Source organism: Larimichthys crocea, chromosome X (assembly GCF_000972845.2).
Source record: "Larimichthys crocea isolate SSNF chromosome X, L_crocea_2.0, whole genome shotgun sequence".
Classification (NCBI taxonomy): Eukaryota; Metazoa; Chordata; class Actinopteri; family Sciaenidae; genus Larimichthys; species Larimichthys crocea.
Window position 1 is genome coordinate 25,639,194 of NC_040020.1, and position 15,670 is coordinate 25,654,863.

At 39.1% G+C, this 15,670-nt stretch overlaps 2 protein-coding genes across 4 annotated transcripts; one reads left to right on the plus strand and one right to left on the minus strand.

Annotated features, from left to right (window-relative positions):
• Positions 1-78: 78 nt before the first annotated feature.
• Positions 79-8,368, plus strand: abcg2b (ATP-binding cassette, sub-family G (WHITE), member 2b). Of its 3 annotated transcripts, none has more exons than XM_027283251.1 (16): positions 79-190; positions 1,155-1,210; positions 2,135-2,194; positions 2,297-2,414; positions 2,521-2,676; positions 3,266-3,423; positions 3,519-3,670; positions 3,966-4,058; positions 4,458-4,606; positions 4,845-4,996; positions 5,313-5,402; positions 6,299-6,423; positions 6,646-6,800; positions 6,899-6,988; positions 7,110-7,162; positions 7,269-8,368. In XM_027283251.1, exons 3-16 carry the CDS (start codon positions 2,142-2,144, stop codon positions 7,414-7,416), a joined length of 1,692 nt encoding a protein of 563 aa, XP_027139052.1. In that variant the 5' UTR covers positions 79-190; positions 1,155-1,210; positions 2,135-2,141; the 3' UTR covers positions 7,417-8,368. The 3 variants fall into 3 exon arrangements, with proteins under 3 accessions (XP_027139052.1, XP_027139053.1, XP_010731967.3); XM_027283252.1 differs by lacking the exon at positions 79-190 and adding an exon at positions 874-892; XM_010733665.3 differs by lacking the exon at positions 79-190 and having other exon boundaries at positions 906-1,210.
• Positions 8,369-10,766: 2,398 nt separating this feature from the next.
• On the minus strand, positions 10,767-12,192 carry LOC109139191 (lipopolysaccharide-induced tumor necrosis factor-alpha factor homolog). Its single transcript, XM_019261838.2, has 4 exons — positions 12,002-12,192; positions 11,790-11,921; positions 11,190-11,364; positions 10,767-11,089 (listed from the first exon to the last, which is right to left on the minus strand). The coding sequence occupies exons 1-4, from the start codon at positions 12,060-12,062 to the stop codon at positions 10,972-10,974; spliced, it is 486 nt and encodes a 161-aa protein (XP_019117383.1). The 5' UTR covers positions 12,063-12,192; the 3' UTR covers positions 10,767-10,971.
• Positions 12,193-15,670: the final 3,478 nt, after the last annotated feature.

Consider the following 15,670-nt stretch of genomic DNA (forward strand, 5'->3'; position numbering starts at 1 on the left):
CTGATTCGCTGCAGCGATCGTAGGAGGCGGGTCTTGGTGCCAAACACGAAGCCTGATTGGACAGCGGCAAAATAGAGAAAAAGGTCAGAGAAAAACAACGTTGAACCCACCCAGGAAATTCTCTCCAGCAACACATGCAGCATACTGTACAGCAGGGGGCGTCCGCACCGTGGAAATATAGACCACTAAAGTATGTTGGCTACACTACACATGTGTACTTTTGGTCTGAGGCTTCCAATATGTAGCTCACATAAGCACCATCTATTTATCTATCTATCTATCTATCTATCTATCTATCTATCTATCTATCTATCTATCTATCTATCTATCTATCTATCTATCTATCTATCGATCTATCTACTGCTACTGGTTTTATTTAACTATAATTTAAACATGTGTATATAGTGTTAAAATAGGATATCTTATAGGTGTATAGGGTTAAAGTTTTGTTTTCTTGCTATCACTTACTATCTCACTTACCGTTTGGGAGCTGCTGTAACAAACACAATTTCCCTGCGGGGATTAATAAAGTATTTCTGATTCTGATTCATACCAGACCAATCAATGGTTTTGCAACAGCAGAACTCATGAGCAAGCAATTTTATTGCTTAATTAAACTTTTCATCTGTAAGAGCAACAATGGCCTTAACCTTATTTCTTCTTTCAAACTATACACCCATCCATTTCTCCATTTTCTGTAACTGCTTATCCTTATCAGGGTCGTGGGGGGGCTGAAACCTATCCTAGCTATCTATAATGTTGTTTTAATGAAAATCTTAACAGCACATGTGCTTTCAGTTTCGTGGTGTGAAGACTCTTACCTGTTGCTTCAACATGACAAAACCAAGCCCGTAAAGAAATATGACAGCTACACATCTAAGGGAGTCCAAAGGTCATCTACTTACTGATTATATGCTTTTTTACCTGTCCCTCTCTCTCTTTCGCTCTCTGTCAGACTGTACAGGTCTTCTGTATCAGACTGCACCTCTCTCTCGTTTGATTCCCACATTTTGGCTCTTTTTCTCTCTTTCTGCTGATAACTCTGCTGGTTTTTGAAGATGTCTAAGCAGGAGAAGACTGTTCATGATGTTGAGGAGTATTTTCAGGAACGAGGGCCAACTGTCACATTCAGTAACTTGCACTACTGTGTTCAGGAGAAGAGGTTCTGCTGCAAGAGAGGTCCTGAAAAATGCATCCTCAAAGATGTGAGGTAGGATATGATACATACCTGTTACCTGTTACCTGTCACCTGCCCCGGTATGTGTGTGTACATAGGCATGCATTTAAATCCGGTTAACAGCATTATCACTGGGTGGTGACTGTTGATAGCTGTAACATGTGCCACTCCTGGTGCTTCTTCACGACCTTCCTGGTTTTATACAAATACTGTTAAGTGTACTTAAGTTATTCGACTACATGTCAATGTGTTTGTGTCCTATTTCACAAAACCTGTATATCTAGTATTTTAATTCTATACCCTTTTACAGATCTATTTATTTGTGTATATATTTGTGTGCTGCATTTTGCTACTTCCTAGTGTACACCTATTGTCAAAATAGATGCAGTGAAGATATTTTTATGAATTACAATAACATACACTTGTGCAAACTGATGAATCTGGTGGCCTGGAGAAAACATTTTCCAGAGATTCAATGAGTAGTGAAATATCTGATTCTGGACACCCTATGGAAACCATTAAAGGTCCAGTGTGTGGGATTTTTGGGATCTATCTACAGAATATAGCAGAAATTGAATATGCGTCATAATGTTTTCACCTGTCATCACCTGACCTGTTTTTGTTACCTTAGAATGAGTCTTTTATATCTGCAGATGGATGGGGTAGAAGGAAAGGGTGAGGCAACAAGGTTTCAAGTACACTGCTAGGTGCCATTAAATCCTACACACTGGACCTTTGAGTAATTTATTCTTTAATAAAATACTGTGTGGTGTCAGAGAGCTAGAAATAATACATTTCAAATGTAACCCGCGATTGCCTGACTTGTGAATGTAAATCTTTAAAGAATAAACTTCATACAGGTTCATGTTCATTTTCTAGGTTTTTATTATTATTTTAAAGTATGTTAAAGTGCTCTCTGTAAATTAATAAAATAGATTTTCCTATTGGTTGTTGCAGTGGCATCATGAGACCTGGGATAAATGCTATCATGGGTGCCACCGGAAGTGGTAAAACATCGTAAGAAACATGCTTATGCACATGCAGACACAGCTACTGTCTTACATACATGTAAGACATGTAACCACAACCACATGAATATTAAGTCTGTCTTTCTGTCAGGCTGCTAGATGTAATCGCAGGAAGAAAAGACCCTGCTGGACTGCGGCAAGGAAAAGTCTTGGTGGATGGCAAAGTCGTCACGTCTGACCTCAGGCTCAGCTCTGCCTATGTGGTTCAGGTATATAAATACAAACATATGCACACACGTATTCTTTGACAGTATTATACTTTGGATTGCTCCAATAGTCGAGAGCTTCATGTCTAAATCATCCGTGTGCTTCCAGGATGATATCCTGATGGGCACTCTGTCTGTGAGGGAGAACCTTCTGTTCAGTGCCAACCTGCGTCTCAGCCCTAAGCATCACTCCTCTGCAGATAAAAAGAGCAGAGTAGATGCCATCATACAAGACCTGGGACTAACAGACTGCGCAGACACTAAGGTATGAAGCTTCATGCACAAGTTAGTAGCTGCATTACTCAACTACAGCGGTATCGGAAAACGTACTGTGAGGTCTTAATCATTTTTTAAGAGTTGTACTTTACCAACATCTCACTGAGGTATAAGCAAAAGCTCTGTTGTCTTTTATAAAAGAAAATTGATCATTATCACATCCCTAGCCCTACCCACATGAGAGAACAGTGCTAAAACCATAAAACACAGTGCTTCATTGATGAATTGTGAATGGCTCTGTGGTTGCCCAATGTCCCACTTATATGGGTGGCAGACCTTTTTATATGTCCTGTAATTATATACTGTAAGCAATGTCTGCTATTTGATAAGAACTAAAGAAGCTCTTGGATGAGAGGTGAAACCTCTTCAGAGATCTACAACCAAGTCCATCTGCCCCAGATTTCACCAAAAAAAGATGACCTGGACAACTTAGAACCTTCACAGACTTCAAAGTCTGAAGTGAAAAAATATAGACTAAAAATAGCCCCGAAACAAGTTCCCAAAGTTATATTCACAGGGGTATTTTGTCCTTTTCACCCTTGCTGTTGTGTTTTTTATTGTGATATGTGTGTGCGCAGATAGGGACAGAGTTTCTGCGTGGTGTATCTGGAGGTGAAAGGAAGCGGTGCAGCATCGGGATGGAGCTCATCACCTCTCCGTCTCTGCTGTTTTTGGATGAACCGACCACCGGACTGGATTCTAACACTGCAAACTGTATCATCAGTCTACTGCATAAGTACATCACAATTACAAATTAATCTAATAATACAAATTGCTTAGGTTAGATCATCCATTATTGATGCAGCATCTTCACCATCTTTGTGTGACCAGCCTGACCAGAAGAGGAAAGACTGTGATCTTCTCCATCCACCAGCCACGCTACTCCATCTTCAGACAGTTTGACCATCTGACCCTGATGCATAAAGGGGAGGTGGTGTATGCAGGAGCAGCAGACCATGCACTGGAGTACTTCACAAACCTGGGTATGCATGTGTGTTTGCTATGAAAGGTGTAGGACCTTCACTAGGAATGTGTAATAATATAATATGATTATTCCTTAGGTCCTGATGCTTGACAGTCAATTACCTTGTTTTATATTTGAATATTCATGCATATATTCTACTTCTTTAATATGAAATTAAGATAAACTACTACTGTTCTATGTAAGTCCTAAAATACCATGTCAGGATATTGTTTACGATTATTCCAATGTTGCATGTTTTGCATGCTGTTGCATGCTTATGATTTATTTGCATGTGTGTGTGTTTGTTTGTACAGGCTACCAGATTGAACCCTTCAACAACCCTGCTGATTTCTTTATGGATGTCACAAATGGAGAGGCAAAATCAACATTAGAAACACTTACTGCAGGTACACCTACACAAAACACCTACAGACACAGTTTAGGTAACACCAACGGCGGTTTTAAGCATGGTTTTCGGTGATTCGTGGGTACAAAATTTGTTAAAGAAATTGTGCTAAAATCCACTGGAAAGTTTTTAGACATATTAAAATGTAACACATCTATTAAAGAACCATGTGTTGAAATAAAGACAATGATTAGATGACAAGACAGTGACAAGAATTCTTCAAGATTCTTTCGATCAGATTAAACCACGTTTTAGCCGAGGCATCCAATTTTATTTCACTCACAAATCACATAATCTGCATAACTGAGAAGAGTCATTGACTGTTATAAAAAGAGAAGTTGTCCTTGTCCTTATCCAAAACATGATGATGTATAATGATCTGTCTCTCTTTACCCAATAGAGTCTACAAACTCGTTGGCAACCAAGTACAGGGAATCCCAACTGTGCCAGAGTGTCCTTGAGGAGTTGGACCATGTAAATCAGAGTATTGCTGATGGGGCCAAAGGACAAAACAAGGCAGCTGATTATGCTACGTCTTTCCTCTATCAGGTCAACCAACTTGCAATTTAGAAACAAAGTTTGAAGAAACAAATTGGGCAAAACATGTTTCTTAGACTGAAAAATGTAATAAAATAATGATCTATTTGAGAGGATTACAATCTCGGTTGTTATAAAGTTCGTGAACCTGAACTGAAGTTTATAATGTGTGTGTGTGTGTGTGTGTGTGTGTGCGTGTGTGTGTGTGTGTGTGTGTGTGTGTGTGTGTGTGTGTGTGTGTGTGAGACAGATACGTGTGGTGTGTGGTAGGACTGTGCTGAACATACTCAGGAACCCTCAAACCTCTTATGGCCAGTTGGCTCTCAACATCTTTTTTGCAGTTCTGGTGGGACTCATTTATTTCCAAATGCCCTTAACACTGCCTGAGGCTCTACAGAACAGGTACAGTACGCATCACCTGCAGCACAACAACCAACCTACTTTCAGCTCTATCTGCTCTACTCTGTTGCGTGTCTGCTCCATTGTATTTTCACCTCTGCACACTCTTTCCGTTGTAAATGTGTCACCTTTCCCCAAGGCCAAATTACTTCAGAATTGCATCATGAAAATAGAAGATAACATCACAGGTTTTTCCTTATTGTTCTGAAGGTTTTCATCGTACATGGGCGTGTGTTAGGAAAATGTGGTGCGACAGCAAATGTGAATATCTCCATTTCAGAAACAGATAATCTGATGAGTCTCCCTCTCTTCACAACAGGAGTGGAGCGTTTTTCTTCCTTATCATCAACATGGTCTTTGGGAATCTCTCTGCTGTTGAACTCTTTATCAATGAAAGGGCGATCTTCATGTGAGTGAAAGATAACACCCAGTGTATGCGTGTTAAAGTGCAGGTGTATGCAGAAGGTGCACAACTACGAAGATGTTCATTGTTTAAAAACATCACATTCCTCTTTTTAATACTATTTAAAAGAATGAGGCTGGTGTTATTCTATATTTTTCTTATTGTCAACATGTCCTGTAAAAGCAACAAAAATCCCAAAACCAACAAAGTGTTTCTCAAATCTGTCTCAATAATGCTTTTAGTACATCTCTATGTCTATTTGTTTCTACAGAAATCTTAAATCTTTAAAAATGGACCAGATATTTGCTGTTTTTTGTTTTATTTTTCCAAAAGAACAACGCTATTTCCTAAGACATCTGGGCATTATAGATTTCAGTAAATGTTAATAATCAGTAAATAGTGTAGTAAATTGTTGGGGACTATTTTCAGCTGTGGATTAATGCACATTTGGTGCTCTATCGAGTCTTTCCAGCAGCAGGAGAGTATATGTATGCAAGATAGAGTCAAAATAAACTTCAATGTCTATCCTAATGAAGGAACATGTCACCCAATGTGACAGAATGGCTTATGTATGTGTTTTTAATAGTTTCTAAAATAGAATAGAGGGCTAAGCTACAGTACATCAGGTCTCAGCTGCACAGAGAATACTTGTGAGATAAACGGATCAAATGAATCGATAAATTCATTGTTGATTTTGGGTTTTTTTTAATGGGATTTTGTTGACAATTATAAAATATTTAATATCACAAGCTTTGTGCTTTTATATATAGTAGCTCAAAAGTGTGACATGACATTTTATCTTTCTTTTCATAGATAGAAAACTGTAAATCCGTCACAATCTCATGTTTTTTACACTATATTTGTATTTATGAGTTTATGTGTTTCTTGACTTTCTGTTGCAGCCATGAAAACTCCAGTGGCTATTATCGTACGTCCGTCTACTTCCTGTCCAAGATCTTTGCTGATCTCATCCCCAACCGCATCATCCCCATCTTTATATTTTCAGCCATCGCCTATTATATGATGGGTAATTCTCATACATACAAGACCATGCAGACCAAAAATATCCAACACGTTGTTGCATGCAGAAATCATGCAGCAAGTGTAGAAAGAGAACAGGTGTTGCTTTAGGCATGTCCTTTAAATGACTATTGCGTGTGTTCTGCTGTCCTTTGGATTTAAAACACTGATTTTTGTTTTATGGAGATTTTTCTGTCTATCTGTTTACATGTATCCACCACTCTTTCAGGTTTGAATCCTGGCTTTGTGTCCTTCCTTTGTTTTGCCCTGACCATGTCCCTGGTCAGTCTGGCAGGAGTCGGGCTGGCCTTCCTCGTCTCAGCGAGTGTATCTACATTTGCCATGGCTAACATCCTCATTGCTCTACCATTCGTCTTCATGATGGTGTGACACACACAAAACAAGCTTTAAGTTATATAGTAGAATTATTTCTATCTTAACTATATTAATCCATCTCTTCCCCCTTCATCATCCCGTTCTAGGTTTTTGGTGGTTATCTTGTCAATCTCAATGCCATGCTGAACTGGCTCTCCTGGCTGAAATGGATCAGTATCTTCAGATATGGACTGAATGTAAGCTATGGAAATAGACAGATGGGTGTGGTTGTGAGAATGAGATCAGACAGGTTGAATTTAACGTGTCTTTTATCTGTGGCAAGGAAGTTGTTCAGCCCAATCTCTTTGTCTCTCTCAGGCTGCATTCATCAACGAGCTGTCCGGACAGTTGTTCTACAACGGCACCACCGTGTGAGTGCCGAGTGATAACATAGCCACTCCTTTAAACACAATAACACACACAGACACACACACACACGCGCACACATACACTAAGCCTTTCTTGTCTGTGCTGCAGTATCCCAGGGGAGGTGTTCCTGAAAGCCCAGGACATCGACTACTCTGTGTGGGGCTTTTGGCAGAACGAGGTGGCTCTGCTGGGAATCACATTGGTCTGCATGTTCTTGTCCTATGTACAGCTACGACGAATCAACCGCTGGAAATGATGCCCATCCATCTGTTTATACATCCATCGACCATGCACTGTGACTTTATTTATTTAACAGGCCTCAACTGAAACACATAACATCATTTGTGGAAATATGGGAAAGTTATTGTTATACTATATGTGCGCACCAGATGAAATAAGCTTTCTAATACATTTAAATTATTGTGTAAAATCAAAGTAGTTGTTAAACATTTCACATGAAATCTCTTTCACTCCCTCACAGTCACACACATGAACAAACACACGTGTTGCAACATTTGACTCCAGGATGGATAAGCCGTCACTAAGCATACTTGGTCTGTGCACGAGGGAATGTACAGTGACAGCCAAGCCAACGTCTAAGTCCTTACAAAGCTACTTACTGTGAGCAGAACAGTAAAAGTCCATGCATAAAGTGATTCCCATTTTATTAATTTAATTACCTTTCAGAACCAGGGAAGAAACTGTCATTGTATTTTTAGTTTAATATATATATTTGTTGTTACAAACTTCTTAACTTATCTTATTATACTTATAAAAGTAACATATCAATGGCAGTATGTAGCTTGGACTGGTAGTTGGAGAGCATGTAAACTCAAGCATATGTAAAACTTGATTATGTGAATTGAAGAAGAGTCACACATGAAAAAATTACTTTATTGCTCACCGTCTGACAGTATGACATATGTATTCTGTACCATTTTGTACCAGCTCTTTAATGAAAATTATGTTTACAGTGAGTAAAATTTCTAAAACTATGACATCATGACTTTTAAGGCTGCGCCATTGCATTAAATAGAAATATTCTACATGCCTTTGCATCATTTTATACACACCACCCTTAAAATTCAGCATATTTGGAAACTTAAGGATTTCCACTAAAACTTAATTGTCTCAGGTTTGAGTAAAGTTAGCTGCACAACAAGATTTTTAAAATGAAAATGTAGAAATAATAAACAATAAACAACGTTTGATCCTTGTTTTTTATGTAAAACAAAAGAGACATACATATTAAGTTAAACGACACAGAAACAGAGTGAGAGTGACTCCGTCCTGCCAGCTGCTCTGCTTCTGATCCTGCACTCTCTCCCTCCTTCGCAAGAAAACAGAGAATACATGTCACTTATATTACATTTCAGTGGTTCCCTGTACCTGCAGTACATCATCCACATTATGACTTTTCAATAGAATAACCTAAATGTTCTAGAAATAAGTTGTGATGCTTCAAGTTTCAAACAAGTTAAAAGGTTGTGGTCTATCGGCAAAATTGTGTTTTGGTTTGTTCTTATCAGGTGTTTCCACTGACTTTGATGAAAGATGGATCAAGCAAAACAGCAGGAAAGTTTCATAAAAACTTCAACAAATCCTAGCAGGACTGGGCCCAGTAAAACCAAGCAGGTATCTTACATGCACAAGAGAAGCACAGAACACCAGTGCACGTCTTCAAATAGCAGGTCGTCAACACAGAAACAGAAACTGCAGTTTAAAGGACAGTTAAGTGCCATTTCTAATTTTGCCTTTAGAAACTTTTCACACCGTTTGCACTCTTATTCAGGCTGTTTCCCACTGTCACTGGTGTGTTTTCCAACCCACGGAGCCACTCTGTACATTTCAGCACCACACGCTCATCCACACCACAGTCCTCCTCTTCCTCATACTCCACATCATCGTACTTATGTTGCTCGTTCAGAAGGGAGATTTTCACAATTGAGCTTATGTCTTCCAGTTCGGCATCGCCGTTGTTTTTAGCAGCAGATCTGCTGTGTCTCTGCGTTGTTGCTTGATGCCTTTTAGAGTTTGTTTTCCCCCCTCCGTCTGGAATCTGAGGCGCTTCCAGAAACACCACCTCCGCTTCCTATATTTCTGGAGGCTGAACGTTTCTCACTGTTCTTCCTCTGTAGCAGTAGAACAGCCTCAGGTGTGAGAGTCAATGTGAAGCTTGCCTCCTCCTGATGTGTGGCCGTCGTCTTCACCTCTATGTGACTCTTTACAGAGATCTGGCTTGCATGTTTGTTCTGCTTCGTCTTTGACAGGGACTCACCCCAGCTGGAGGCAGAGAAGCTGTTCATTTGTGATGAAGGCAACAATCTGTCCCTTCTTTTTGCATGCAGCTCTGCTCCTGACACTCCCTTGGTGGTTGGCAGATGACTCCTGGATTGGCTTTTCTTCCCCAGCTGCTTGAGGTTCAAAGCCAGTCGGTCCTTCACTGAGCTGCCTTTGTCATCTCTTTGGACTCGCGTCTTGGCCCCAGTAGTTGGAGATAAAGTGTTGATAAGTCTCTCTTTCCCGGTCAGTCCTGACACAGAGCATGCAATCGACACAGGTGGGATGAACGGCATTTTGGCAACACACAGGACCAAATAGGAGAGGAACTCAGTTTTGTGTTTGAAATGCTGGAAGAAGGAGGAGATCGATTTACAGAGTAATGCGAGATACTCCAAAGCATCCTCAGCCATGCAGGATCAGCAGTGTGTTGCTGCTGGAATCCACCAGTGCTCATCTACCCCGATGTAGCAGATATCATGACGGCATCTTATACCTGAGCAACTGGAGGGCGTGTCAAGTCACGACGTGTATGACCTCAGAGGAGGGCAATGAAGGGTTTTGCTGCAACTCAAATGCTCATTACTCTGAGGCTCAAAGATCTAAAATAAACCCACACCTCTAATCCTCTAGTGTCATCAGTGAAGGCACGTTTACTACACTCAGTACAAGCACACATGCAGGCTTAATCCACACGGGCTGCATTAATGACCAGAGAGAAAGTTAGCTCATATCAAACTAAACCTTGAATAATTAAGTAGTTTGACAAGTTCATAACTAACTCAGGGTCATCTTACTAGCTTTTCCCTTAGAATTCAACTGCATGTTATGGTCTTCATTAGCAGATGGAAAAAGATAGTGGATCTTGATGTTTTTTTTAAAGGTTCTCTCGTTTTTTCTTGGTCAATTTAGTTTGGAGCCTAATACTCAAACTCACTTAAAACAATGTAAGATCTCTCCCCAAGAAGATGGAGAAGGTAACGGTGCCAACACGGCTTTAGAGTATCAAGCAACACAGATGTGGCTGAATGAACTCACTTTGAACTCTGGATGGCTTTCAATTTTTAAGAGCGGACAGCTGAAGACAGACAGGAAAGCAAGGAGAAAGAGAGGGAACGACAGACAGCAAAGTAAAGGTCCGTGGACCACAGGCTGGAGTCGAAATCAGCTTACTGCAGGAAGAACCCAATATATATAGAGAGTATTTTTCTTATCCATCCTATAAATTGTGAGCTGCTGTAACAAGTAAATTTCCCCGGTGTTGGATCAATAAAGTCTATCTTATATTTTTACCTGTTGTGTGATATAACGACAGGAAACATCAAATAAAGACTGCCACAGAAAACATTTATTTCATTTTTACAAAACACAATTAAAATATGAGTAAAAACTATTCACACATATACATTTTAAATTATCCTGACCAACACTGACAGGTATGCATACATTTTACTACAAAAGTCAGTTTGAACTTCTGCTATCGTGAAAAGAAACATGATAAACCTGTTGGTGGTTAAGCTTGTGTGTGTGTTCATTCACAACATGTCTTCCTGTGTATGTGGAGGACCCGTCGACAGCGAGGACATGTGTGATAGGCATCCTTGAAATACTTAACAAATAATGGAATCAGGCAGCATCCAAGCAGCAACCTGAAGAGACAGATATTAGTAATATATCAGGGTTTGCCTTTTGAATGTGTGTGTTAATTAGATTAACCAGATTTAGATGTTTGAATGAGTCTCTCCTCACCCGCATAACACAAACACAAGACACATGAGCCACGCATGAGTCCCCACTCGGTATGTGACCTGTGTGGTGACCTGAGTCTGACAAGACGGGCATGTTGTCAGAGCCGGAGAGCGATACAGCTCTGTTTCATAGCTCACAAACTTCAGCTTGGGAGTAGACGGAGGGAGAGCAGACGCTAGAGAGAAGACAATGGAGGATGATTTACCTACAATCAATAAATTAATATTTTCAAACCCTTAACATGATCTGATCCATAATGGACTAGAAAAGAAATATAGGAAAATGTGTATTTGTAGCAAGAATTGTGCAAAGAAGTGTTCAAAATATGTCTAAACTAGACTGTTGCATGTTATCCCACTCCATGTAGAGCGCAAAACTACCAGTGGAATTAAATCAATATGTAGACACCAACACCATCCCACTTAACACTCATGATTTACATATTTTGATTGTTTTAGACAATAAAACACTATTAACAGACAGACAACTCTACAATCAACACCTCCCAACTTAAAACAACAGTTCCTGACCGGAGTCTAAAAAGGAAAGAACATAAGGAAATGTGTTCAAAATGGAGGCAGGCATTAAATGAGTAAGTACCTGGTAGAGGTGTGTTAATTTGGGTGGAGCAGCCAACTGTAGGAGAAAAGGAAAAAGAAGGCGGTGCTGGTGAAGGGCTGAAAGGTGTGTGAATATGGTAGATCGTCACATCTTGTCCTGTTTGCCTTTCATCTGGAAAAACAAATACACACTTTTGAGTTTCTCAGAACCGTGAAAACATGTAAACCAAGCAGGCTGAGTGGGCATTTTACCTGGTAAGAAGTACGGTGGAGGTGTAGGAAACGGCTCATCCACTTTTGATAATGACTCCATTTAACAGTTTGTTGATGGACTACGGAGAAAAAAAGAGTAACAATCTCAGTGTTTTGGTGCTTGCAACCGGCAGCACTTCATGCGTAGGTCTACCAGGTGTGAAGGAGAGACGCTAATTGAAACCTCTGATTGGTTTAAGAACCTGTTACCCACAATTCAACAGCAGGATGATCGTTAAAATGAGGCAGAAGCTACATGACCATTTGCAGAAACAATGGAGATTGTTTTCATGTCATTTTAAGGTCTCCAGATTTATTTATTTTTTACTTCGTTGCACAATTATGTTTCTGTGAGAAAAGGCAGTTAATCAAAAATGATCCAGTCACACCATTGTGGACTTCAAATGTACATGTACACATATTCAATGCACAGATATAGATATTTTATACAAGTATACAAGTCCAGATTGTCTGCTTATCCTCATCAGGGTCGCAGGGGGCTGGAGCCTACCCCAGCTGGCTTAGGATGAAAGGCAAGGTGCACCCTGGACAAGTCGTCAGTTCAAGCACAATATCAATATGTTAAAATTAGATTTTGATACAAGGACCCTGACCAAGGCAGGGATTTAATATCAGGTAGCCTAATAAAGCAGGTCCCATCTTAAGGTTCCCATATTACAATCAATCAAACTACCATAAATCAACTGTACATGCGTGGCCTTCAGGGACCCTGGAAATATCAGCATCAGAACCGCTTTATTGGCCAGGTGTGTGTACACACACGAGGAATTTGACTCAAATTAACTGTGCTCTCAATTGTACATACAGGTATAGACATAAGTACAGTTTAAAAGACATGACAGGTAGGCACAAACATAACATAAAAACATAAACATAAAACATAACAAAAAATAACTATATACATATTAAAAAGGTGCATATATATATGCATACATATAAATATGTGTATCTATTTATATCTATAAACAACAACAATAACATTTGTACACTAGACTGGGACTAGTGATAGTGCAACAGAATTCGACTGGTTGTTAGGTGGGTATGACAAATATACATATATTTGCGCAGCAAGCTAAATGTAAACAGTGAGGATAAATAAATTATAATGTATATTATTGAGCTTTAGATGTGCTAGTAGGCAGATTATTATTGACAGATTCGGTGTAGCTGTTGACCCCCCTGCTAAACTACGCCATATTTGACAGACATAACAGTTATGTCAATCTTCTCCTCTAACTCGAGAAAGCAAATCAGGGTATTTCCCAAAATGTCTTTAAGTTTACGTAGTGATGAAAAATAAGAAACAGGTGTACATATTTATTCACATAAATATCAAGACAAATCACAAATCTGCATTTGTGTATGTCTGTTTTTGCGTGCCCATGTACGTGCATGTGTGTAAGTGTAAGTATGAGTGATGTAACATAGACCGTAGCCAGATAATAACATGCCACAGTGATAGAGAATGCTGCTAACTAACAGCCGTTTTCAGATGATCCTCTCCATCACGCACACACACACACACACACACACACACACACACACACACACACACACACACACACACACACCACCACACACACACACACACACACACCACACACACACACACACACACACACACACTACGACGACGCACTGAAAGAGCTCCTCTGGTGGCTCAAATGGAAAAACATCCCAAAGTGGACTAACGGTTACAAAACAGCACAATGCAAAAAGACTTGCAACAAAACTAGCCTTTTAAATTCATAATAATAATAATAATATAATAATAATAATAATAATAATAATAATACATTTTATTTCATAGGCGCCTTTACAATAAACGAAAGTAGACAGCAATAACAGAACAAACAAACAGGAACCATAAAAGTATATCCAATACAAGAATACAACATTAAAACAGGTAAAATAGGACAAAATTAAATCAGATGGAAAAGGCTATTATAAACATAAAATAAGGAAATAAGTGCCAAAGATACCTGCTCATTTGATTTATTTATTTATCCACTGGTTACATTTTAGTCTGTTGTACATAGATTTGTATATACTGTCATAAATAAATAAGTAAAATAATAAATAACTGTCATAATTAAATAGTTTCCCCCTGGGATTATTAAAGTATTTCTGATTCTGATTCTGATTCTGATATCCACCTACCTGCATGATCAGTCGTTTACCCAGTCCACAAATGTATAGATGATACTCATGTCATATATATTATATTTATATTTTATATATATATTTATATATTTATATATATATATATTAGTTTTTTTATGTTTTATGTTTATGTTTTCTGTTATGTTTGTCATTTACACCTGGCCAATTAAAGCGGTTCTGATGCTGAATTTCCAGGGTCCCTGAAGGCCACGCATGTACAGTTGATTTATGGTAGTTTGATTGACTGTAATATTGGAACCTTAAGATGGACCTGCTTTATTAGGCTACCTGATATTAAATCCCTGCCTTGGTCAGGGTCCTTGTATCAAAATCTAATTTTAACATATTGATATTGTGCTTGAACTGCGACTTGTCCAGGGTCCACCTTGCCTTTCATCCTAAGCCAGCTGGGGTAGGCTCCAGCCCCCTGCGACCCTGATGAGGATAAGCAGACAATCTGGACTTGTATATGTATCTTGTATAAAATATCTATATCTGTGCCTGAATATGTGTACATGTACATTTGAAATCCACAATGGTGTGACTGGTCATTTTTAATGAACTGCCTTTTTCTCACAGAAACATAATTGTGCAACGAAGTAAAAAAAATAAATCAGGAGCCTTAAAATGACATGAAAACAATCTCCATTGTTTCTGCAAATGGTCATGTGCTTCTGCCTCATTTTAACGATCATCCTGCTGTTGAATTGTGGGTAACAGTTCTTAAACCAATCAGAGGTTTCATTAGCGTCCTCTCTTCACACCTGGTAGATCTACGCATGAAGTGCTGCCGGTCGCAAGCACCAAAACACTGAGATTGTTACTCTTTTTTCTCTGTAGTACATCAACAAAACTTAAATGGAGTCATTATCAAAGTGGATGAGCCGTTTCCTCACCCCACCGTACTCACCAGGAAAACGCCCACTCAGCCTGCTTGGTTTACATGTCGCAGTTCTGAGAAAACTCAAAGTGTGTATTTTTCCAGATGAAAGGCAAACAGGACAGATGTGCGATCTACCCACACAACCTTCAGCCCTTCACCAGCACCGCCTTCTTTTTTCCTTTTCTCCTACAGTTGGCTGCTCCACCCAAAAACACACCTCTACCAGGTACTTACTCATGTAATGTCTGCCTCCATTTTGAACACATTTCCTTTTTTCTTTCCTTTTTGGACTCGGTCAGGAACTGTTGTTTTAAGTTGTCTTGTTAATAGTGTTTTATGTCTAAAACAATCAAAATATGTAAATCATGAGTGTTAAGTGGGATGGTTTTGGTGTCTACATATTGTTTAATTCCACTTGTATTTGCTCTCTACATGGAGTGGGTAACATGCAACAGTCTAGTTTAGACTATTTTGAACAGTTCTTTGCACAATCTTGGTACAAATACACATTTTCGAATTTCTTGCTAGTCCATTATGGTCAGATCTGTTAAGGCTTAAAAATATTAGTTTATTGATTGTAGGTAAATCATCTCCATTGTCTT